General features: G+C 32.7%; 2 protein-coding genes across 2 annotated transcripts; both read right to left on the reverse strand.

Moving 5' to 3' along the window:
* Positions 1-994: 994 nt before the first annotated feature.
* LOC106615722 (fibrinogen-like protein 1) lies at positions 995-2,122 on the reverse strand. The gene is made up of 2 exons (XM_014232049.3): positions 1,398-2,122; positions 995-1,338 (listed from the first exon to the last, which is right to left on the reverse strand). The coding sequence occupies exons 1-2, from the start codon at positions 2,105-2,107 to the stop codon at positions 1,200-1,202; spliced, it is 849 nt and encodes a 282-aa protein (XP_014087524.2). The 5' UTR covers positions 2,108-2,122; the 3' UTR covers positions 995-1,199.
* A 6,171-nt stretch (positions 2,123-8,293) lies between these two features.
* Lst (Limostatin) lies at positions 8,294-20,762 on the reverse strand. Its single transcript, XM_014232046.3, has 2 exons — positions 20,336-20,762; positions 8,294-9,420 (listed from the first exon to the last, which is right to left on the reverse strand). The coding sequence occupies exons 1-2, from the start codon at positions 20,354-20,356 to the stop codon at positions 8,992-8,994; spliced, it is 450 nt and encodes a 149-aa protein (XP_014087521.2). The 5' UTR covers positions 20,357-20,762; the 3' UTR covers positions 8,294-8,991.
* Positions 20,763-26,655: the final 5,893 nt, after the last annotated feature.

The following is a 26,655-nucleotide window of genomic DNA, read 5'->3' on the forward strand; positions in this document are numbered from 1 at the left end:
TGAAATTGTCATTCCATATCGAGCTAAAAGGAGATTCAACTGAGAAATAAGTTATAGTTTTTACAAAATGTTAGTTTTTCTTTTGTAGACCAAATAATTACTGCACCATACTCGTATAGCTGACTAAATACTGAAAATAGCGGTATAAAATCAACCGAAACTTCGAAGGTCTTTATATTAGGTGCATATATGCGAGCTAAGGGAAGTATTGATCCAATTGACCACAAGAGCATGCTGCAATCACAAAAATATTCTCCACAAATTTCAGTACTAGAACTAACAGATTGACCGAAATGTTAGAAAAAAACAGCCATATGCACTGAGGTTCACATATATGGCGTCGGGATCTATGAAAATTTGTAGTCAGATATCCACAATTTTTGCGCATTAGATTAAATTTAGGGCACTGTTTTTGCAAAATTTATTTAAATTGGTCAAGTAGTTCCTAAGATATACTGCGGTGCCACGCCCATAGACCAGTTTTTATTCCTGCTCCTATAAGCCCGTCTCTACAGCACTTTGAAAGGGCCCAATTTTAACATTTTTTTTAATTTTTTAGCTAACAAGTATCCCTTATCACTGTGATCCCCTGTGCCAAAAATACAGTTAAGTATCTTAATTTAATGTTTAGTTATGGTACACTATAGGTTTTCGTTTAATAGCGTTTTGTGGGCGTGGAAGTAATCCGACGGGTTTCATCAAAATATCTCAATTTTTACTCAAATTATTTCTTACACGGACAGACGGAAGAACAGAGTATCACTCGGATTTCAACTCGTCTCGTCATTTGATCATATATATAACTCTATAAATATCTCGATAAGTTTTAGTAGATACAAGCAACCGTTAGGTGAACAAAACTAGTGTACTCTGTAAGAACTTGTTGCGAGAGTATGATTATATTATTCGGGTCCTAAAATTTTTGCAAATGTTCATTGTTTTTCTCTAACCCTTCCCTTCTAATTTGATTACAAATTTCGTTAAATAGCGAATGTTGAATTCACATGCAACATATTTTATTACAATGTCGTGCAAACACTAATCTTCACATTTGATCCTTACATAATCTTTTTTTGTTAAAAACTCTTTGATTTATAGTATATATACTACCGTAACAGTCGTCGACAAATGTAATGTTGATGTCACTACTATTTTTTTAAACATTGATATTTATTCACAAATATAACCCATTAACCTGTTTATACAAATGAATTATACTTAGGCCTTATAGCCATATGTACATACTTTAAAGAGTATTTACGTCCGCGCCAAGATGACCAAATCAGACCTTCACCATCAGCTGTGAGAGACGTATTCTTATAGGCACCGTTTAAATGGCTGAAAGTTAAAAATAGCAATTAGATCTCTCCATGTGCCTTCATGGTGTCTAACGTTACCTCTTGTGGCAATAACTGCCTTCGCTAAACCACCAACCACCCTTGTACTTTTCTGCACAGTTTAAATCTCTCTCGCTATTTTTCTCATCGTACGTACTGAACTTAAAACCGTCGTGCCAACCAGTCAAGGCATCACCAGCTGTGCCTGAGTAAGCGCCCAGTACCGTTAATGCGTACTTCTCTTCCTCACTGCCTATAGCAAAACTATCATATGTAGCATTCTTCTCGACATCGTCGAAATCCTTTAATTGAATCCATAATTCGTGCAGTTTCGGTGCCGTGAGAGCGTGTAATTTATCAAGACCAATGAAGAAATTTGTATTCAAGTTGCCAAATCCGTATTTATAGTCTCTCCAGTTACGATTAAAGTGTAAGCTCTTATCCTGCCGTCTCTGTATAACCGTCCAGGCTTCGCCACCGTTTGGATCGAGTAAACAATAAACGTAAAATGATATGTCACCCCGATTAGGCAACTGTGCACGTAATTGATATATGCCGCTGGAGGGTGTACGGCCAGAGAAATGGACTGCTTCAGCACAACTCGTCGATAGATACTGTGTAGTAGTTCCAGTTGCGTTCTTAAATTGACAAAACGTCAATAAAGCAAACGTCATAAGAATTGCACACTGGCGAAACATCTCTGTGATGGATTGTGACAAAATGCTGGGTCCGTTATTTTCGTGTGTGTTATTTATATTACTTGCTCTCATTTTGTGTGGTCAAACAGAGAGTGGCAGTGACTCAAAATTATAAGCAACATTAGGTATAACTAACCAACCAACCGGATAAATAAGTACAATTGGTACTAGGAATGTTTATTATTGTTCTTTAATAATTCGATTAATTACATATTTGTCGAAAAGAAGATGAAACAATATTATTATTTAAAATATTTGATCTAAACAAAAGGGAAGGCGAGCGGCTGCAAAAGTTCACTTTCCCTCCAATCTGCGGAAGGAATTTTAATATTTTTACGCAAAAAGTTAAACCATTTACTACAACGTATTTTTTAGCCAATAAAATATATATGTTTCACATTTTTTCTACTCGGGCAAGTGTTGCAATTTGAGAACCGTTTCCAAATGTATAATAGTATTTTTTCCTGAAATTCCGGAGAGAATGTTTGTTTGTATTCTTACTTTTAATTGTTTATGTGATAATGTAAAGTAATTTTATTATAAATATTCTTTACTATACGCCCCTTTTTCGTATAATGCACATTTCTGTACAATGTGCATACTTATCTCTCGATTATTATTTCAATGAAATAAGGAGAAGCAAAATTCGTGCGCAGCTAAATGTTAAATACTCTCACAGTTTGCAAAAGTAGCATATTTGAATGTTACAGTTCAGATCGGATCACTATAGCTTAAAACTGTCATTCAAATTGATCAATCAAAAAGTTAATAAAGATATTTATAGACCCTTCTATGATAAAAAAAGGCACCTGTGAAGGGTATTATAGCTTCGGTGCAGTCGAAGTTTACGTGTTTTTTTTTCTTGTTTTAAGGATTTACATGGGTTTCGCCGCACAAAAAACGGCCTATTTTAAAAATTTTTTTCATATAAAAAATGAATTATTTTACTCAAATTTTCTATTATCCCAAAGATACATATTTTACCGAGATTTTAAGAAATTTTCAAATTAAAATATTCAAAACTTGCTCATTACGACGTCATTTCCGGTAGTCCCGGATAACGTAAATTTATACTCTTGTAACTTGTAAGAATCAAATGCCTCCAGTACTGACAAAACTTTATATTAAATAAAAAATGCTGCAAAAGAATTAAACATTTATTATTCGAAGAAATCGTTAATAGATCATTAACTTAAACTTAATTTTATTGCCAAATTTTAGTTCGTGTCAGCTAAAATTATATTGAAAACATCTTCAAACGAGATATACCATATATGATATCAACTCAACCAAAGAAGTTAAATTCAATATATATTGAGTTGATGTGGAAAACGTCAACTACAGAATCGGAATTCATTATATTAGAGATATGAGGTGTAAACCAAGGTATAGACCAGTTCCATCCTAATTCAGCGATAAACCACATAATTTTTAAGAGAACTTGTGCATTTAATTTAATTTAAATAATACATTTTGGCCTACCTGAACGATTTAAAGTCTATTTTATGAACTGATTGCAATAATTTGGACATTGCTCAGGTATACTTGAGAACGAATTTTCAAGCAACTTTTGAAATATATAACTTACGCACTTAACGACATAATCGCCATAAAACTTGTTAGAAATAAGAAAATCAGTATATATAGTATATAGGAGTTGGGGATAGTATTGACCCGATGTTTATCTATTTTTACCAATACCACAAACTACTAACATGGCACAAATGCTCCCTGGGTTTCATTAAGGTACCTCACATATCATGATTCAGATATTAGTTATATTATATAAGGGATAGGACAAGTTTTCACCCAATTTATCCATCTTAGACACAAAGATACACTGTAATTAGAAAAACACGCTCTCTCATTTTTGTCAAGATAACTCTCATCTTGGCTGATATATGCGATATAAAGTCACCCGGAAGTTCAAAAATATTTATATTAAGTATATGGGGGCTAAAAAAATTATTGACCCGGTTCAACCCATTTTTGACATTCAGACTTACTATTATCAGTAAAGGACTCTTTCCGAATTTCAATTGTATATCTTACACATTGACCAATATTTTCAATATAAAGTCAACTATGGGCACTGGGGTCCACATATTCGGTATCTAGGCTTGAACAGTTTTGGTTTAATTTGAACAATTTTTGGTCATAAATGGCACACTTTAAAGGCACTATTCGTACATACTGAAATGTGAAAGAATCCGATGGAATTTAAAGTAGTGTTATATGGGAAGTTGTCCGATTTCCCCCATTTCCGCACTGTAGCATAGGAATATCAGAAAAATGTTATGTATTGAATTTGGTTGAAATTGGTTGAGCATATCCTGAGATATGTTATTTCACCTAAAAGTGGGCGGGGCCAAGCCCATCGCCCTATTTTTACGCCGGCTCCTATGAAGCTTCCTTGTGTCATACTAGATGAAAAATATTATGTCTCTGACAATTTGTTTATTGAATTATCACACTTTTATTAATTATTAACAAAACCGTTATATGGAGAGTAGGTAGGGTTATCACCCATTTTCACACTATCGTAAGAAGGGTTACAAAATGTAACCTCTGCAAATTTAGATGATATTGCTTTATTTGTTTGGAAGATATCTCCATTAAACTTATTAGGGGGCAGTACATACCCATTTTTTAAAGATTTGCAAACCGCAGATGCCCTATAACATACATTAAAGATTCGTTGTGCCAAATTTGACTTCGGTATCTTGATTTACGGCTTAGTTATGGCATTTTATACGTTTTCGATTAATGGTGTTTTTTGGGCGTGGAAGTGATCCAGTTAGGCCCGTCTACAAACTTTTGCTTTTTTTTCTCACTTTTTTGCCGTTTTTCTAGTTTCAATAAGATATAATTATTAATTCTGATCACCGACCGACTTTGAAAACACAGTTTCGAGAAAAACACGTTTAAAGTTGTAAGTGAACTCAAGCGCGCAACTTTTCAAGGCTGTATCTCCGAAACTATTGCTGAGATCAAGTTGAATTTTTGAATTATTACAACCGAGTCGCATATTGCTAATGTAATTTTATATATTTTAAATATAAAATGAAATAAAGTCATACGAAGCGATTGAATTCAGTATATTAAGCATGAGAGGGAAATGAAAATATATAATATGAACAGTTTCATCCATTTTTGACTTCGAGGCACTATATTGAGTATATTGGGGTAATGGGAACGTATGGACCAATTTTATGTTTAGTTCCTACATTTAATATCATTAAAATATCTTAAAATGTCTCATAATAACTTAGTAAATAGCAGTCAATCTCTAAGATGTAACAATTAAACTTGGTAATAATAAATAATCCTGGTGGTAAAAATGGGTACAATCGAGTCATTAGTTCACATAGCCCCATGTACTGAACTGACTTATATCATACATACATATACATATGTATATCTGCATCTCAGAGCTATGATTCCAAAAAGCTCTTAACAACTAAACATACAGGGAATGGTAATATAATATTATTTAATTATATTAGCCCACTCTGAAGGCTGTTTATCATAAAAGTTCTTACTACGCCTAAAAATATTCTAAAATAATGTTTATTAGTAAAAGCCCAGTGGGAAATTGAAGCAAACGGAATTTAAGGCTACTCGATTTATTTGCATCAAAAATCAATCAACCAATGGACACTGCAAATTCTAAACATGGTGTTTTAAACTTGTACTTCACAAAAATATTATGTGGTATTGTGATATTTTGTTAACTATTTGCCGAAAAATTAGTTTGTTAAAAAATTTATTCGCAAGATATGCGAAAATATTTCGAACGAAAAGATTTCGATAGTCTTCTTATTTTTTAATACAGAAATACTTTTAAAAGTGATGTTTCAACAAATTTTTAACCTCAGTATTTCATCAACATGGCCTGAATTTTCCATACTATTTATAACTTAGACTGCATACAAATTAGATATGATTCTGTTTGCAAATAGATGCTGTAATCTAGGGTTCAAAGCTTTGTACGTTGACTCAAGGCGTTTATTTTTCTACATTATATTTGACGCTGTTATAGCTATATATATACTTTAACGAAATCTAATTGGTTTTTTAATTTCAGATGATCCAGTTCAGAGATATAGTGATCAACGCAAAATGTCTTTTTTACAGGAGCTCCCGGAGTTCAGCTGTAGCTCTTATTCAAATAAATATTTTTACTAGTACTAAGTTTTAAGATATAGTTAAATGATACGTTAACATGTGTATAAATTTGTGGATCAATCAATTTAAAAGTTTTCTCAGAAAAACTTCTGTAAAATTCACTTTTATTCGACCTTCTAACTGTATATAAACCCATTAATGAAAGAATTAGTCATTAATCAGATTTTTTTCAGTGACATTCTTCATCTTTGTCGGAGAAGAAAACAATAATCTTCTTTTATATTGGTCAAAACCTTAATCGCACTTATGTGCAGGAATCACTTAAATCCAATGACGTTATTTCAAAAAATTTTTATTGGTACCCTCTAGCTTACTAAATTTCGATTCCTAATTTATAAGGCTTGATATAAAATTTTCACAAGGTCAAGGTAGCACACACCTTACGAATCTCGAACTCCATCCATTGTTCTTAACTAGCCAATTCCAGTGAATATTTTTATTTTTCTCTGGTGCGAGAAAATCCAAAGTCTCAATACCGCAAAATAAAGAAAAATATATCAGCAATTTATTAGATTTATTATTATTTATATGTATTATGCAAAATATGATTTTTTTTTCCAACGTGATGCTCATCCTGTTTTTTATTCGAAATCGTATTAAACGCTTTATTTATTCTTTATGCAGATATTTCTAATTTTCGGCACGAACTTCAAAATTTAATTTCATCAATTATAACTGGCATACGACTTATGTATGGTAGATATGTCGCTAAGCATATTGTGTTCAAATTGAGCATAAAAGCTAGATGCGAAAGCTCAAATTGTGTGGTAGATTAATAGTAGTGTAACTTGTGCTTAAAATAATTTTATTCATTACTAATTATTAAATGAGTCACAGACATTCAAGTGTTCAAAGTAACAAAAATACTGCTAACTATCTACTAACTGTTACTTCTTCACATTTGTATGGGGTTTTCTTAACTAAATTCTATAATGTATATGTATAGGTATATAATATCCCGAGTAGAATGGGCCTGACAAAATAGATCAAATTAGTAAGAGATGCGTCTTATTATTACTCAGATATAGGCAAGATCGTTTGTAGATTTCCACGGTCAAACGCAATCTAATCTATAATCTGCAGAATAGAGCAATGTCAAAAATGAAATTACTCGAAGATTGAGTCTGTGCCGAGTTGACTGCTGCTTCAAAGTTGGTTTCAGTCTTAATAATTTAGATGATTTTCTACCCTTTTCACTGTTATAGTTTCAGTCCACTGGCGATATTTTACATACATACATAGTTCCCTTTTATGGTAGAAACATTCAAGGTAATGGATGATAATAGGTTGAAACAACAGCATTTTGCGGGTATATACTCGCTAGATAAAAATATCAAATTATACGCAAAAACCTAAGCACTACAGAACAGTAGCTTTCTTGAGTAAATCATCAGTTTTAAAATCAATAGAAACAGAATCGAAAATCAGATACATTTTGCACTCAAAATATTTTAGTTTAAGCTATTTCCTTAAACTAAAATATTTTGAGTGTATTTTCTGTGCTACTACGAAATATAAGGTAGATAAAATAAAAAAAACAAGTTTAAATAGTTTGGTAGGGTCTTTTTTGCATTTTATGAATGCAGAAAACTGACCATAGAGATGTATATGTATATACATATCTGCTTTTTAAAAGTTTGTAAGGGTTTTTTTCGTTGAAATCTCTACATTCTGATAGTACAAAAAATTGGCGTAAAACTTTGCGTGAATAATACGTTTGAAGTATGCCACCTTGAAACCAAAAATTGTCTAAATCGAACCAAAACTGTTCAAGCCCCTAGATACTGAATATGTGGACCCTAGTGCCTATAGCTGACTTTTTACCGAAAAAGGCGACGAGGTCCACAAAGAAATCTAAAACGAGTATACCATTTGATTTTGCGAGAGTATAAAATGTTCGGTTACATTCGAACTTAGCCCTTCCTTACTTGTTCTTTTCATTTTTATTAAATGAAAAGAAAGATTCCAATGGGTTTCATACCACTATATTTTTTTTCCTTTCAAACATTATCTATCCTGATCTAAAAAGTAAAAGTTTTTCAAAAAATATACGAAAAAAGTCATAAAATATAAGATTTTTGAGATATAAAATTTTATTTATTTATTTATTTACATACATATTATTAATTTTACAAGTCATATATTGTGATTTAGTGCACTTTCTTTTCTTCTACTTGAATTAGTTCTAACAATTTCCTTTTATTTAACTTTCTATTCTTTTTTTAACAACTCAACAAGCCTTAAAAATACACTCGTTTCATTTGCTAGTAACAAATATTCGCCCCTAAAAGTAGGCTGCATAGAGCAATACTCTATACTTCTTTCCATTCTAAGGACTTTTTTAATTTTGACATACTTAGACAATAATGGGTAATTCTAATTTACTAAGTACATATGTAAATGCACATGTAGATAATTATGTACAGAAAAAAGTTTTTCGAAATTTTCGATGGCCAATGTTTAGTGACGAAGTTCTCGCTTATTCTAGATTTTTTGATTTCTTTAAATTAAGGCGACAAAATGTGCAGAACAGAAAATGGTGAACGACAGATTCAATTTCATGTTAAGCAATAAAGAAGAAATGGCGAACGGAAGTCGGTGCATAGTGAATGCAAGAATAGGCAAGCGATGTCAACAACAAAGTGTAATTTCATAAATATACAAAATACGAGTAAACATTAAAAAATAATATAATAAGATCGCAGTGTATTTCAGATATCCGCAACCAAGAACCGGTCGCTGACCCTGTTCTATTTGACACAATCATTTCACACACGACGGCGATGTTTCGACAGGTTCTCCCGGCGAATCTGTTGCTGTTTGTAGACGAATAGCGGACGGAAGACAATGGCACGACGTGGACGCTCATCGCGTGGCGCAGGGCCAGACGCTGCAACGGCAGCTAACGGCGAAAGCGACATATCCAAAGGCGCAGTGAGCGGCGCATCGGCTACGGAACGACGTGATCTCACGTACGGGCGCAATATATCCGCTTTGGCGGCATCATTGCGATACAGTGTGCTGAGGAAATCCAAGTATTGTGGCGAGCGCAAACTTTCCGGTCGTCGCAGTGGCGAGTTATATTGGAAAAAGTTCGGCGTCTCCACGTCGAGGTAATTGTTGACGCCTTCCTGTGCTTGAACGCCGAGATTGAGGCTGGCCAACGGCGCCAGAATACATAAAGCGACGATGCAGAACTGAAAAGAGAGGAGAATAAGTTTCATTATTGTTCTACAACTAAAAACTTTTAATGAAAGATTAGCTAAAGGACTAATATACATAAATTTAATTTTTAATCACATTATGTTTTTTTATATATCCTGAACAGAGTGCAGTGAACCAAAAAACAGTTGTATAGAGAGATGTTTGACTTTTAAGTGACTTTTATCTTAAACTATTTCAGATTTTAAGCAGCAACCAAGACTAACAGTATGTGAATCTTATTTATTTTTCGTTTTTTTTTTATAAAAATGTTTATACTGAATCAATTTGGATATTAACCATTGCAAAAAATTAAAATCTCTCACTTTTGAGCGACCAAAAAAAAAACATGTACACTCACGTTGTTATCTAGTAGGTACCGTTATTTTTTCTGGTATTATTTGCGTATTTGTAAACTGTACTATTTGGTAAGCGAATTCTTTTGTGCGATTGTAGTTTTGGAAGAAAAACTCGTGAACAAACAAACATCTCAAGATTTACAAGCTTTTTACTGGTAGTCAAATAATGGCAAGAGAGCAAAAGTACTTGCAAAATAGGCCATATTTTCAAAACATCAGTAACTACCAAGGCATTGGGAGAAGCTAGCATTGCCTTAAACTATACGGAACTCCTTGGTTTCACCTAATTTTATAACGTAAACACCACTTATTGAAGAGAATTATTGCGAAACGTTTACGATTTCAAATAGAATAATCACCATGATAACGAATTTTGGCATTCACTAGTTTTTGCAGATAAGCCTAAATTGAATTTATTTGGATCTGATGGTTGTATGGCGTAGATAAATATAAGCGCTGAAAGATAAAAATTTAAATAATACTGTCAAGCATGTTGAAGGCTGCATTTGGCGTGGGGTGCACTGGAAGCAAAAGAAGTGCCGTGGGAGCAAATTGCGTCGGTAATTTTGTTTTCATTGCAGGAATTATATAAAGAATTGACTACTTGTCAATATTAAAAAATAATTTAACTCCATAATCAGCTAAACTCACTTTAAATAATGGCCTTATCCTCCTTAGAGTCCAGACCACAATCTCATTAAACATCTATGGGCCTACGAAGTTACGAAATCGCAAAGTTAATAGCAGCTGTTTCCAACAAAGCGGGATTGTCTGCATTTCAAAAATCGGTATATATTTGCATAAATTTCACGATGTCGGACAGGTTGTAGCTCGATTTTATAATATTTTTTTTTCATTTTGTAGATTTATTGACGTTAAATATAAATCTGGTTTCCACAACCATTTTTTTTTTTTTTTTGTTTTTTGTTAATGTTGTTCATTATTTTAATTTTTATTGCATAGTTTGTTTTATGTACGTATATTTGCATAACTTTTTATATGTATTTACAATTTCTTTGTTTTTATCGACTATTAAAAGTTTTTTGTTTTATTTTTATTATGAAATTTTCATGGGTGTTGCGTAAAAAAATACATATCAAATTTCCTAATATGACGTATGCGGATTTGGCAAAAACTCATTAAACAAACTATAAAAATATAAAAAATTACGCTTTTAATATGCTCTTTAAAAATAGCAACAATTTAGTGTATTGAATTCATGGACGCCATTGTTAGACTAGCTAGACAGCTTTAATAAATTATTTTTATGGCAATAATTTTTATACATTTCAAAACACAAGAATAAATTAAAATTTGTTATGGCGAAAGATAGATAAATTGATTGTGATTAGCGCTTATAAATCATTTTTTGTAAAGCTTTGAAAAATAAATTCATTTTATGTTAATAATTTTTTTTCAACAACTAACATGATAAACAAATATTTATACCCTGAACAGGGCAAATTAAGTTTACCACGATTTTTGTAACAGCCAGAAGGAAACGTCGGAGACCCTATAAAATATATATATAAAAGATCAGCGTGACGGGCTGAGTCGATTTAGCCATGGTCGTTTGTCTGTCCTTCTGAATATTCGAGTATAACTAGTCTCTCAGTTTTAGTGCAACCGAAGTGGCGGTTTTTCTTGTTTTGTTTTTTTTTTTACTTTAAATTATAACAAGTAGTTTTAGTCAACTGAGCTGCTTTTAAATCAGCTGCCTTCTGAGCATTAAAACTAATGACTTCTTGTTATACCTCAAGAAACCAATAGCTTTTATTATGTGTTAAGCCATTTCGATAACTTGTAAATATCAATGCTTATTATGCATAAAAATTTACAGTTGAACTCATCATGTAACACCTTTACGCTGTTAATACATATTATTAGAACTTAGTTTGAAAATTTGGGTGTGTATTGCTATAATAGACAGTAAATGGAAAAATTCAGACATTTTTAATTATTGTTCATAAGTCACTCATACACCACCGCTTCCTCCACTCGGAAAAACTCTTAACTGCATGGAACTGACACGTGATCTGAGATATACTCATTCAAGTTGTATAATATTCCCACAAACCCACCGGATGGAGACTTAACATCAGCGCTTAGAAGTCACGAGAATTTTCGCATTATTTATGATAAGAAGCTAACTTAAAGTGAATGTATGCTAATCTGCGCACCAATAATTTAAGCTTAGTGTAATGATTACTACTTCAACTACACGAACTCTCAATTGCCACAGGCGTGTTCTATGTTCGTCTCGGCTGGGTATAGTGCTATTATTACCGCATATCAGTTTGATCTGCAACTCATTGATTTTATAATTAGCTGTTCGAAATTTTAATTATAGTTGTCGATAAATGTTTGCCTAAGATTTATGCTGCTAAAATTCCGCCTTAGGAATTTATTTTTATTAATTTTTTTTCATAAATCATATTTGCTTTCCCCGAAGTGTTGAAGCATAGTTTAGCTTGTAATCATTCTGTGGACACGAAGACTATCACTAATAGTTAAGTGCTTAGACGACAACACCTACTAACTGTATACAAATTTAATTGGTTGAAGGTTGCGAAATTGTTTAACATTCATAATAAATTACTAAGGAACTTTCCGAACAATAATGATATAATTAATTGATTATTATTACAAATGTTTGTTTAGACGTGTGGTTTCCAATGAGGCAATACTTTTTTTGGAGCTGACACAGACGCTATTGCTGCTGCGGAGCACAGTATCGAAGAAGACCCGAATAAGTCCATCTTCCGTCCCGCGCAGCATGTTCCTATCCACATTGTGGAAGATTATGCGGAAGGATCTTGGTTTGAGGGATTAAAAAATCTAACTCGTGCAAGAATTGAAGCCGAACGATCATCTAGCGCGGCGCACGTTCGGTGAATGGTCTTTCTTTTGGTTGAATGGGTACGTTAATATTAAAATTGTCACATTTGTAGTCACTGTTTAGTAAGCCCCATTGGCACAGGAAATCTATAATCCATATTTCTTCAAAAATAAATCCGTCCATAATGTTACAGACAGTGAGGAACGATGTAGAGTCCTGACTAATGACTTTTTCGTGCCTGAATTGGAGGATGCTTATGTGGATAACCTTTGATTTTAACAATCAACAAGACGGCGCTACATACCATACAGCCAATGAAATAATCAACTTATTAAAGAAAGCTCTTGGTGAGCGCATAAAACCAATGAAATAATCAGCTTATTGAAGGAAGCTTTTGGTGGGCGCATTACCTCGAGTCGTGGGTCTGTGGCGTGGCCAATATGGTACAAGATCTTGCTTTTTTGTGAGGTTATCTGAAGTCGTTTATCTACGCATATATACCCCAGATGATTGACGCCTTTGAAGATAATACTCGGCGCGTTATTGTTGGCATACGAGCTGCATTTGTTCAAGCCAGCCGCGGGAGTCATTTGCCCGAAAACATTTAAAAACATAATCAGAAGGCTTCATTCACAAAAGATAGCTATGGATTCAAAGGGTTATGCAACGGAACGCCAAGAAAATATGTCAAGCCCAGTAATATATTATATTAACTCTTATTAGTCTATGTAAGGAAATTTTAAGTTGTTACCTATAGTAGATGGTCTTCCGAGAATTTTGTAAAAATTAAAACTACTAGAAATACCATTAAAACTACTAGTAACATTAAAACCCATTTCCTTCTTCTCATAAATGAATACGAATATATAGACAAATTTCTGATAGATTGTTTTACTATATATTTAACACATAATATTTCACTCTTCATGCAATTCAAATTTAAATATTGCTGTACTTCGAAGGCTCAATATTAGGTAAGGTTAAGAGGTCGATCATAACAGGAATAATTTTTATAATTATAATAGCCATTTGTAGATATCTAAAGAATAACATCTTCTCATGGTAGGCAGCTTTCTGGGAATAACGATTATTGTATGGAAATACTCCATATTCCATGATTGCAATTTTCAAACCACAAAGTACATAAATTATTTTAGAAATGACACGGTACTTGAATACTAAATACTAAAAATAAATTATGTTTATTTGTAGTGCTATGTCACACAAGCATGTAAATCCTGTATAAAAATGTTATGAATATTTATGAATCAGCAAATCAACTGAAATTTACCGTCCCACGAAAGGTTCATAATATCATCGCAGCCATTTGCATATGAACTTGCTTTAGACTCAATATTTCGGGTTCAAATCTTCAGGTCCCAACAAATATTGGCTTACATCGGTTATCGAGCTTGTTGACAACGAGCAATAATTTAGTAATTAGCAAAAAATTTACATCTATAGCAAAGTACAGCTACGAAGCGATAAAAAGCGACATAAAAAAAGTCATATCAAAATTATAAAAACATAAACACAATGCACATGCGCGAGTGACAAATTGTAAATGTTTGCATTAAGTTTAAAAAAAGTTTAAAGCAAGAGAAAAAATCAGGGCGGCGCTGGCAATAGTAGCTCGTTTATGCAACCGGTTATTATGGATGTGCAGCTATTGAAACTAGGGTGTGCCAATTCACTATCAAAAAGTTCAGAAAGTTACGAATAATTAAAGGTAAAGGTAAAAAAGAATAAGTAAAGGTAAAGTTTACGTATAATTCATATTCAAAAACGAAATAATCCAATAATGATTAAAACAATTTCGAACACAAACTTGAAAAAATGTTTGTTTGTAATTTATTTCGACCAACACGCATATTGTTTGTTTGTTAAAAATGTTCTTTTACGGAAACCTAAGGAACTCCCTTAATGCCCAGTGGTAGCTCTTTACAAACCAACAGATTATCTTATATGATTTATAAGTATGTTTGAATTGGGTTAAATGGCGCATAAATATATAGCTCTTGGCTAACTTGCCATACCTAACAACAAAAAAGTAAACAAATTTACAACAAAACAGTGCAGCAAATACGTCATAAAACAAGAAAAAATACCAACAACATAGACAGAGTGGCAACATCATGGAATTTATAATACCTAGTATTGCTAGTATTGACAAGCTAGTGTTGTTATTTTAATATTTAAATATTGCAACATTTTTCATGTGAGCAAAAAATCATTTAACAAATAATTGTTTAATATTATATGAATGTGTTCATTACACGCTTTTAATTGATAGGTCTATGGTAACGATTTTTTGTTTGTTTAAGTTTGCCGTTTATTTCTTTATAATGTTCAATTATAGTTTGCATGTTAATGTTGATGCTATTTTTACAAATAGCAATATTTATTATGAAGCATAATTGAATGCAACGTATGATAAAGGTTTTGCTATTCACTATCGGTATATCAACAACAAATTACTCTCAACTTATGAAAATTAATAAAGTGTAATAATTATTTTGGTGATGAGAAACAACACATCTTTTTTAAAATAATGGTTTACTGGTGTTTATTAATATGAATAAATGTATATACAAGTATGTATAGAAATATATATACTAGTTGTTCGAGTTTAACCTCAAAACTGCTAAACAAAATTCAAACAAATTTGCAGGCATGTGACAAGGTCTTACTAGTACGTACTTAACTTACTCCATATTATAATAATATCAACAGGTGGTGCTGCAGTCGAAGTTTTGTATAAACTGAATTAGATCTACTTCAGAAACAATACCGCTCACATCAGAAAAAAATATAAAAAAATACAGTAGGGGACGCAGAAGTCTAATTAGGTTTGTCACGAAGTTTGTATCAGCCCAAAGGAAACTTCAGAGACCCTATAAAATATATATATAAATGATCAGCGGGACGAGATGAGTCGATTCACCCATATCCGTTTGTATGTTTGTATATATGCAAACTAGTTCCCCGGTTTTTGAGATATCAATCTGAATTCACATCCTTTTCTCTCCAAGAAGCTGCTTATTTGTCCTAACGGCTGATATCGGACCACTATAGCATATAGCTGCCATACAAACTGAACGTTCGAATACATGTCCTTCTATGGAAAACATTTTCTTTTGACGAGGTATAATTCCAAAATTCAGCGTAGAATACTGTAAAGAAACGACTTTTCTGCAAACAAATTTTTTATATCGGATTGCTATAGCAAAAAACTGCAAACTGGTCAATCAAAATCCAGTCCTTGTAGAGAAAACATTTTTATTTAATAAGATATCTTTACGGAATTTGACACGGATATCATGACAACGGTTTCAATATCCGAAGAAATTGTTCAGATCGGACTACTATAGTATAGAGCTGTCATACAAATTGATCTATCAAAATTAAGTTTAAGATCTTTTTATGTTATAAAAAAGTAGCTGTAGAAGGTATTATAGCTTCAGTGCAGGCGTAATAACCGTTTTTGTTTTTTTTATCATTGGAAAGGAGTGAAAGTATTGATCAAGAAAACACATAATACCTCTTCACAATATAACTTGAACGGTTTTGACCGAAATTTATATTTTTCCTATCGCATTTTAATTTTCATTTTAAATACTTAATTAAGAAAACCCTTACTATATATCATTCTTTTTTCTGCTCAAAGCATTTTAAGGGATTGTGCTTTAAGTACATACATTGAAACTGAAGCATAAAGAAATGAAATTAATTAATTTTAATCCAAAACTGAATTAAAATATATCGGATGAGAACTTTAAAGTTAATAGCCATACAAAGTTGAACAAAGTATTAATTTCGCTGCTGATCCCTTTTTGTGTTGATTACTTCTCACTATTTTAATTACCCTAAATCGATTACCACTACTTAAATTCAATCAAAAAATAAATTATATAAATACAGATATAAATTAAAATTTCCATTTTTCCATGCCATTGACTCAAATATAATTACAGTGTATTAAAAATATCTCTTTCACATCATTGTGCCAATTTAATTAAAATTAATATCGACGCAGTAGACGCACCACAATCCAAATACCAATAAAAGCAAATGCTTTACACAAAAAAAACGGTGTCCCAGCCAAGCTTAATGAGAATAAAATATATAAATTTTAATTGCGGGCGCCCAACTCAAATTAATCCACTTAGAATGCCGATGTTGGTTGGCAAATATTGCAAAAAAATTTATAAATTGACATAAAAATTTGATGATTTAAATCACTCAGCAAAAAATTGCGGACGAAGATCCGCTTTGAAATTGCCTTCGAATTTGGCTTGCATTTTTAATATGCAGATTGTAATTGGATAATAAATTAACTGTTAAATTCGAGCTAACACGCTCTCGAATAATTTTGCCAAAGAAGATATTTCAAACGTGTCAATAAATATACAAACAACGCCAATTTAAGGCAAACACTCATTTAATTTCGTTCATAATATACGGCCTCTTCTATAGATATATACGTAGACTTTGGACCGTAACTTTTGATTCCAATGTAAACCGCTGCAGGCGTAAACAAAACGTTATTTACCAAAAAATAGAATATAATCGCAATGATGTGACCTTGGCTAGAAGAGAATGTATTGTTATAAATTATGCATTGCTCATAACTTAAAATTTGTATCAAGTTCAGTGATTTTTGTGTAATGAGTACGGCTGAGCCTTTCTAAAACAAGAAATTGATATATCTCAATATGAGGATAATGGTTAATCTATTGTATTGTTGAAAGTAGGTTGCTAAATATAACTTTAGTTGATTTCTTGCAATACCTAATCTCGGCCTGACTGATATTACAGAGCTGCTGAATATTTTTATTTTTATTACTAAGAGCTTAAAGCTGATGGTACACCGAAAATTTCAAGAGTTCTAACAAGAGAATCACCAAATTACACGCTACACATTTATTCTCAGCTTGAGGGATAGACTGAAAATTAGTTGCACTGTTATAAATGTAATCACATAAGACCACAGAACGAGGGTATAGACCTGAAAAGTCCCTTGGACTACTTTCCTCACTGATGTTTTCCGAAAATAGGACTTTATCACGCCAAAGCTAAAATTTACACATTTAATATTTATATATATATATATACTATATACAATAGAATATATACTATATATATATATAACTATATACAATATATATACTATATACAATATATATATATATATATATATAAGTCTAGTTAAAATAAATCCACTATTTTTGGTTTAAGCGGAAGTTTTTGTTCAATAATTGTTAATAAAGCTATCTTTTGGAAAACGAATGGATTTATTTTTATTAGACCATGTACTAGATATAGTAATGTATTGCTTCTATTTTATAAAAACGGTTGGTAAAACCAAATAAATACGGTTAGTTTGCATAATTAGTGAATAGTATTGGTATAGTATGGTATAAAGTTTATAATGACAATCATAAAGAGTGTTTACCAGAATTCAGTGGAAAATTAAGCCCTCAATTCCCCTTACTTCGCCAAAGGTGAAAAAGTTTCGTTCCCGTATTTTTAGGTGTACGTTTGACTTTTCGTTGTACGTTTGACAACTAAATACATGAGCTTATAAAGCTATAAAGGCAAGGAGGTAACGGCTTAGTTTACAAATACTATGCAAACTTGTTAGTTCGTTTCATTTATGACGTAGAGTGATGCAATCTTGTACCCTGTTGTTCTTGGTACTGTGCATCACTAGTTATGCTATTGCGAACAGACCTAATTACACTTTTTGTAGAGAGTGTAATTGCGGTTAATAATTTCAAGTCTTCAAAAGTGTTTGCACTAACAAGAAATCGATCCCTAAAACGGTATCTTGTTAAAGGAAAAGCTACCAAACTATGTTACAAATCACGTATAATATAAAGAAAAGGCTGAAGTTCTACAAATGCGTAGAAAAATCTTAATGTATGATGAAATAAATTAGTTTTTGAGCCACTTCTTCATCTTTTACGTCCTTCAAATTAGACTTATCTCTATTATGTAAGGCTACTGAAGTGTAGTTGCCGGTCTGCTTTCCATAACATGTTACTGCTTTCCAGATGGCTACTGGAGCCAGTATAGTTGAAGACGCGTATAAATACCATGAGCTTAGGTACATTTTTGAATCGCACTGTTTCAAACATTTCGCATCATTGTTCCAATTTGGAAAAGATGGCCGTTCATTGAAATTTATCGAATTTACATTTTACTTTTCGAATTTTTTAATTTAAAGGATCTGATAAATAGTTTATTAACTAACAACTTAAAAAATGCAGCGTTTCGCAAAAATTATTTTAAATGTAAATATTAGATTATTAAACATCGAAAGTTCTTTAAAAAGTTTCGCAACAAAAAAAATAACGATATTGAGTTTTTTAAAGAATTTTAAGAACACAACTTTTTGGGAGATTAATTTTGGTAATATGGCCTTTATAAAAATTAAAGCATTACTTTTTTTCGAATTGTATAAAACATTGAAGTCTTATTTAAAAAGTAGGAAATTTACTGTTGATGTAGCTAATTTCATATCAGATGGACGACCGGTAAAGGTTGGTGTACATCAAGGGATACTCCCAACTTTTATATATCTTATATGCAGCAGACATTCCAACTAGTAATGTATTGGCATCAACTTTTGCGAATGACACTGCCCTAATATAATATGTCGTAATAAATGTCCCATTAGAGCGTCAAGCGTACTAGAGGAGCATTTAAGTTTGATCGAAGAATGGCTAATCAACTGGCGAATAAATGCACTTAATTGAACTAAAATGTACGCATGTTACATTGTCAATAAGGCCAAAGATCTGTGATCAATTTCTTGCGACATTCACTTGAACAGAAATCTCACATGGAGAAAACATACATATATCCAGCATAATAAATAACACGAAAACAAAAGCAGCAAATTTAACGCGGTGAAAAGCCGATTTGGATGTATGATATTCAACTGTATGAAAATATTCACACAAATCTTGGTATTCCTACAACCTTGCAACAACCTCATAAACAAACCCGCTTAAAGAGAAAGGAGCAACGTATCACCAAACCAGCTCAGCTACAACCTTAAGTTCGTCTAATTTTTATATTATGTACAATTAGATTCAATAATTAAAGTTATATAGTATGTGCGAAAAAGATGGTAAATTATTGAATTGAAAACTTTCAGCAGTAAATAAATACATATTTTCTTGTAACCTTCTTCCACGTTTACAACCTCCAAAAATATTGTAATACGTTTTTGATATTTCTGTGTACTAGGACTATGGATAGTAGTAATAGGTAATAAACAAAAAATGGCGGCTAGACACTCAGTTGCCAGCGATTGGTAACCGTTTGCCATGCAAAATGTATAGTTTGGTACCAGGATGCCTAGTGTCAACTATATTCGCTATAGAGTCTTATGTTAACTCAACAAACTAAAAGAACACAACATTTCTAACGGTTTACTCTTTGAATATTTTCATATGGAGAACTTTGCAGAAAGACTTGTATTTAATATTTTTTAATTAAATTTTATTAACTTACTTCTAATTATTTATAATTGCTTCGGTACTTTTATAACAAATTCGCCTAGACTACATTTTTCAAATATTAAATCAGAGGTAAAAATCAATTTTTCATTCATGCTGAAGCTAAATTTAATATATGTATATTCTCATTAAGCCAACGATTGACTTTTCTTTGAACTAACAATTTTCTTAGTTTAATACTCACTTTAGCCATTGCTGGTTTCATTAGCTTTTGCTGCAAATGTTTAAGCTTCGAGGACACTCAAAAACGATTTTTAGTATGTAATGTAAAACACACCTTGGTTCAGTACATATGTTTATGATTTCAACTATTTTTTAAATATTTGGTTTTTGGTTTATAAAAAATCAGCAAGGTTGATTCAATTGATTATCACAGAAAGTAATTGCTTTGACACTTTTTGCGTTGTTGGCGAATTTTTTATTTAACTTCTTGATTTCGTTTTGAAAAAAACAATCACTGGCTGCGATTCACACTTTCAATTATTATTATCGCACAAATATTTATTAGGAAAAAAATAATAAACTCTTTGTTCGACTTGCAAATTATTTGCGATCATTGGACGATCGATCTGTTCGGCGCAAATTTTGTTATTTTACTGTCAAGAATCGTTGTGACAAATTCACATTTATATATGAATTTTTATCGCTTCAAGCGCATTGTTGTTGTGATCATCATCAGAAGTGACGAAAGAAAAGCAACACAATACAGCAACAATAATAACAACAACGGCGACTCTGACAATGAAAATAACGAATAAAAAAATATATTTAAATTTAAAAAAAAGTAACACAAAAACTACAATATTAGAAGAGCAACAACAACTCCACTAAGAAGAGCAACAACAACACTAGCAGCTGAGACAAATTCAAGAGCGGAGTGGCAGCATCCACCAACAGGTTTGGCTAGCCCAGCCAGCAGTTTAAAGAAGACGTCGACAAAAGTCGCTCCCTACACATCCGAAGCCCACATTGGTGTCAGCAGAGCCTCTGCTCACTCCATCGAGCACCAAAAGTGTCGCTCTAACCAAGCATGAAGTAAATTGAAGATCTGTGATTCGCAGAGGGGACCGCCACTGGTATCAAATTATTCTTGCTAATGCATACATATGTACACGAAATATTTCAGAATGTATGAGCATGAACTTAATTATTTCTTTGTCCATTATGTTAACAAGAATTATGAAAACATATATTAATGATAATTATGATGTTCTGAGAATGTTTGATTTTCGATTATTTATTTGCACTGCTCAATGATTTAGCACCTCACAGCTGCTTAACAGCTTGAATCGCTACTAGATTTTGCCAGTGCTTGTTGTTGCTGTTGTTATTAGAATGCTAACACTTCGCATTGGGCGGTGGCGCACGTTTTGTCTGCTTCATTGTTGTCTGAGTCGGATGCGACTCAACCGACAAGCTAGTAGTTATACACATATCAGATGAAATTTTTTACTCTTTGCGATAATTACAAGATAACAGATTGTAAAAATCTGCACACCCCTAAACAGGGGTGTTGTATATTTTGCACATCATTCAACTATGTTCCAAGCCACCAAGCTTCCAGTATTAGCAATTCAAAATTAAAATTCTACTAAAACTTATATTTTTAATAATCCTATTCAAATTATATAAAATTTATGCACAAATACACGCACCGCTACAAGCAGAAACTAAAACAAGAAAAAACGTTAACTTCGATTTTACCGCAGCTAGAATACCCTTAACAAATAAAGAAGTTTTCCATACAAGAACTTGATTTTGAATGTTCTGTTTGTATGACAGCTTTATGCTATAGTGGTCGGATATCAGGGGTCCAAACTTTGAGGAACTGCTGAGTTAATTCCTATGCAGACGAAGAAGTTAAACTAAAGTTGCTGATACCTTCTACGAGATAATTAAAAGATATTCCAACATGGTGACTACCTAGGCTGCCAGAAGTAATTTCGCCATCAATCTATGTATTGATCTTCTTCCTATAGTAACACCTCAGCCTGCTGATAAGTGTCAAAGCTTTCATAGAGGTCAAATATCGAGGCGAACCCCAAATGGTCAATTGACTCTATGAAACCTTAATTGAGCCTGTATAGCGGTATTTGTGTAATGCACATAATATTGTCGACAGATGTGTTACTGCAAAGGTTGCTATCAAAAGTTAAATTAGATGACTGTTAGTCTAGAAACTCTGAAATATTTGAAAGCTTTAAATCCATTCTCTATTATTTAGACCAGTATTGGCAAGGAAAAGTCAGTGGAGAAGGCGTTAGTAAGCTTTTTTACAAGAGGGCAAGCTTCGAGTTAGAGGTCTAGTAAGATCCTCTTTCTCAAAAAGATTCCTCTTTTCTCCCAAATTGCTGTATATACTCGTATAGTGTTTCACACATAAGATTTGATTGAGCTTTAATGAAAAATTACATATAACAAAACTGCATCCATATATCTCACGATTTGTTTCGACAAGATAAAACTAGCTCGAGGAGATTATGGTCTATTTTCTGCCATGTATGCAGATCATGTAAGAGATGTCAAAATTATTAAAGTTTAAACACTGATATAAAAATTACGCAACCTGAATATCGAGCATAGTTAACCCAGGTTAAGACCAAAATTGTTTACATTCCATATACCAGGGCCACGGAAAGATATGAAAACATCGGTGCGATGAGATGAAAAAACAGACGTCGTGAAACAAGTTATATCATTATCTACGGTGATGTTTTCGAGGTAACGAGTGTTTTTGAGACGTGTAGATTTCAATGAGGCAATACTTGTTTCGTAATTGGTCTTTTGACAACTGTTACTTGATTTATTACTAAAATAATGGTTGAGTTCGCAAGACGCATCACGCGCTGTGTTCAATATTCGATCGACATAATTGCCCAGCAATGTCGCTAATTCGAGCAATTACGAATGAGTCCATTCGCCATCACGCGCGACAATTGGAGCTGTACCAAAGCACTTAATGGTATAGTTTGCGGAAGGATCTTGGTTTGCGGCCTTAAAAAATCCAACCCGTGCGAGAATTGAAAAGAGCTGGCCACCGATTCCGATTTAGACAAGCAAATTTTTTTCAGCAATGAAGCTCACTTTTGGTTGAATGAAAACGTTATAAACAAAATTTTCATATTTGGAGTGATGATAATCCACAAGCCATACTCAAAATGTCACTGTTTGTTATACTCTATGGGCAACGAAGATAACCCCGAGAAGATTGTTGCCTTAAAATAGAATTTCCGGCGCATTATAGCTGACATACGGTCGAAATTGCTGCAAAAAGTGTTCGAAAATAGGGCCTCTCAATATATGGCAATCTCTTGTCTTTATAATAAAGCTAAATTCTTGGCCATAACATTATATTGTATGCTTGAAAATCACATGATTAAAAAGAAAAGACACTTTATTAAAAACAACCGTTATATAAAAATGGCTAATGTACACAAGTGAAATATGTTGCGAGATCGCAAAAAGAACTTTTTACTCGATTTTTTGTTTACTTTAACATTTGACTCATTATGATAGAAAATATGACTAATAATGCGCAATTTCTTTAAAGTTTATATATATAAACGATTAGTCGTTCAAAATGGCTGATTAACAAATTCGTCTCATTTACTCTTATCTCTCTAATTTAATAGACGTCAACATTATTTAATATAATTGATAAACGCTTGGTAAGGTTTAGATTTCATCTTGTGATGATAATTTATTGAATTCATTTTCAATTCCAATAATCGAAACCGGAAAAAGCTCCAATATACAAGTTGCATTAAGAATTATGAGAATACTATATATATAGTAGAGCAGTGAATGTTTGTTCTAATAAATATGTACAATATTTGGTAAAGGTGTTCCTAAATTGAATTCATTGTAAACAATATGACGGTATTTCCAGTTCAAAGAACTCAATAAGACAATATGAAGCGAAGGTGGTGAGTTAAGGTAATTCTGGCTTATATGACGCTGAAGACCTTTTGGTTGTAAATGAAGAAGAATGCTGCACTTATAAAGTTATGGTCAAACGATTGCATATTGATATCTAAAAGTAGCCTAAGCCCAGCCCAAAACTACACACTAGTACAAATATTTATTTATGTCTATGGTAACAAGTCTTGCATTGGAGAAAAACAAGTCTTAGAATAATTGAATTTGCATATCTTTTATTATTCCTCAACGTCATTCATGCTTTATGCAGACCAGTTTTTATTGTTGACATGCACACATACACTATATTCAACCACATAAGTGATTCTTAAACAATATGTGTCTTTATTATGATTTGAAAGTGACGTGTGAGAAACTTGAAAGCAAGATCTTTTTATGCCACAATATCTATTGTATAATCGATAGTAATGGAATAGTGGACGTAAGCAGTCGATTCAGCATTTCAGAAAATTTGTCATTTTCTGACGAGTAAAGAAAACTCTTTTTAGATCTTACCATAATTTGCAAAAAGTCTAGACGTATTACTTTGTCGGTGTTCTTAATTTAAAGTTTTTATTATAAAAATCCGAAATTTATTCTTATCAAATTCCAGTTATTTTATTAACCTTGGAAATATTTACTATCAATAACCGTGCGAATGACATTTTTAGTAGTTTCACGTTTTTTTCTAATGAAATATGTATTTATATTTACATATAAGCACCACACGTACACACTCACTCGCTTTTCTACGCATGCGCACTCGCTTTGCCGCTACGCAGGAGAAACACGTGGTAACTATAGAATTATATACTATCGCATCATTTTGCACAAGAGTGTAAATGTTTTGTTTATCTAGCGGTTATTTGTAAAAGTTTCAAAAAGCAAAGGGGAGATATGATTACACCATCTATTAACCTGGATATAAGATATATACCAGATATAAGATCGATTTTGAATATATTTGTGCCCACAGCTCATGAAACGATCAATGATTATGTACGATTTGCTCTCGTTTATGTTTAAATCTTTATTTCCATTTTTCCATACAAAATTTAGAAAGCATGAAAAAAATAATAGACTGATTACAGTCATATATATTATATAATCTACTGGTTACTAAAATATTTCGGAGCATTGCAGTTTACGGCATCATGCTACAGTTTGAAACAGGACAACATCGGTCCATAACTACGCCCGTGCTACCGGTTTAGGCGAAATTCAGCACACAGAGTTCTGTTTTCAACTTTTTGACTCAGAATAAAAATCGGCATGAACGGATCGGACAGCAGCCTTAACAGCAGCATATAGAAAACCAATCAAAATTGATATAATATCCTAGCCACCTGATATTAATTTTAAAGATGTCATTTTTCCGGCTGGTAAAATAAGACAATTATATCACAATTAATATAATATGACGTAGTTCTAAAAATGAAAATGGATAGAATCGGTTCTTGTTGTACTTTAACCCCCATATAATAAATAAAATTATCTTAGACCCTACAGTAGCGAGATCAGATATATAAAGAGGAGTGCAGCCACCTCTGGTTCAATTAGCGCTAGACACACCATTTTGATGCATTCCCGTAAGGCCTTTATAATCTTACAATGTACCTCGTTTCATCGTACCATTCAAACCGTTTCAATGAATTACTTATATCCGTTATGCTATTTGTTGACAGCCGTTCAAGGTTTGGTGCCTGATCGGTTCCAAGAATTCTGTGACTGGTTTGTGATAGAGCTGAACATTCATAGAGAAATGGAAAAACAGTTTTCTTATTCCCTTCCAGCTTGCAGCTGCAGCATATATTATTGTAAGGCTGACCAATTTTTAGCGCATGTTCTCCACAAGACCAGTGCCCAGTTATAGTAGCTGTAAGTATGCTATATACTTTTCCTGTACCTATTTAATAACTCTATAGTTCTAGTCTTGTCATACTTGAGTCATATCTGCTTCGTTATCTCCAGTTTGTTATTTATTTCCATCTGTTCTGAGCTATTTGTTCAAACTGCGTATAAAACTCGTTCCCAGCGGGCATCGTATTAACTTCGCCTCTAAACCGTCTAAATATGCTCTTAGCTTGGCCAGCTCGTCTGCTATTTCGTTGTCAAAAATGTTCGCGTGACCAGAAACGCAAATTATGGACAAGTCTAATTGACCTGCCAGTGAACATAAAGCCTTCCTGCAATTGTTGACTACGCTAGAATTAATCTTTAGTGTCGACAAGGCAGGAAGGCAATGCTGCCTGGCTGGTTGCTTTCTGTATGCTCCCGTAGTTGTTTAATAGAACTCCACAGGCCTTATATATGCCTAGTACTCCCGCTTGGAGGATGCTGGCTGAGTTTGATAGATGGATATATAAAGAGAAATGTCAAGATCATATCAAATTCAAGCTTGGAAGGATATAGTCCGATTTATTTAAGTTTAGCTGGTTGAGGATTGGCAGATAAATTAATAAAGCTAAATGAGCAATAAAACGGTCCACAATTTCTGCTTGTCAATAAGTATATAGCGAGAGCAACTAACGTTCAGTCGCACCCATACTTATCACTTCCCTACCTCATTTATACAAATTGCTCATC

This window comes from Bactrocera oleae, chromosome 4 (assembly GCF_042242935.1).
Source record: "Bactrocera oleae isolate idBacOlea1 chromosome 4, idBacOlea1, whole genome shotgun sequence".
Classification (NCBI taxonomy): Eukaryota; Metazoa; Arthropoda; class Insecta; order Diptera; family Tephritidae; genus Bactrocera; species Bactrocera oleae.

What these genes read in the sequence shown, in the direction of transcription:
- LOC106615722 (XM_014232049.3), bottom strand. Translation starts at nt 2,107, where the DNA reads ATGAGAGCAAGTAATATAAATAACACACACGAAAATAACGGACCCAGC. An exon ending in GGCAGTTATTGCCACAAGAG is followed by an intron (nt 1,339 to 1,397) that starts GTAACGTTAGAC and finishes TTTAACTTTCAG; the next exon opens with CCATTTAAACGGTGCCTATA.
- Lst (XM_014232046.3), bottom strand. Translation starts at nt 20,356, where the DNA reads ATGAAACCAGCAATGGCTAAA. An exon ending in TGAAACCAGCAATGGCTAAA is followed by an intron (nt 9,421 to 20,335) that starts GTGAGTATTAAA and finishes CTCTCTTTTCAG; the next exon opens with TTCTGCATCGTCGCTTTATG.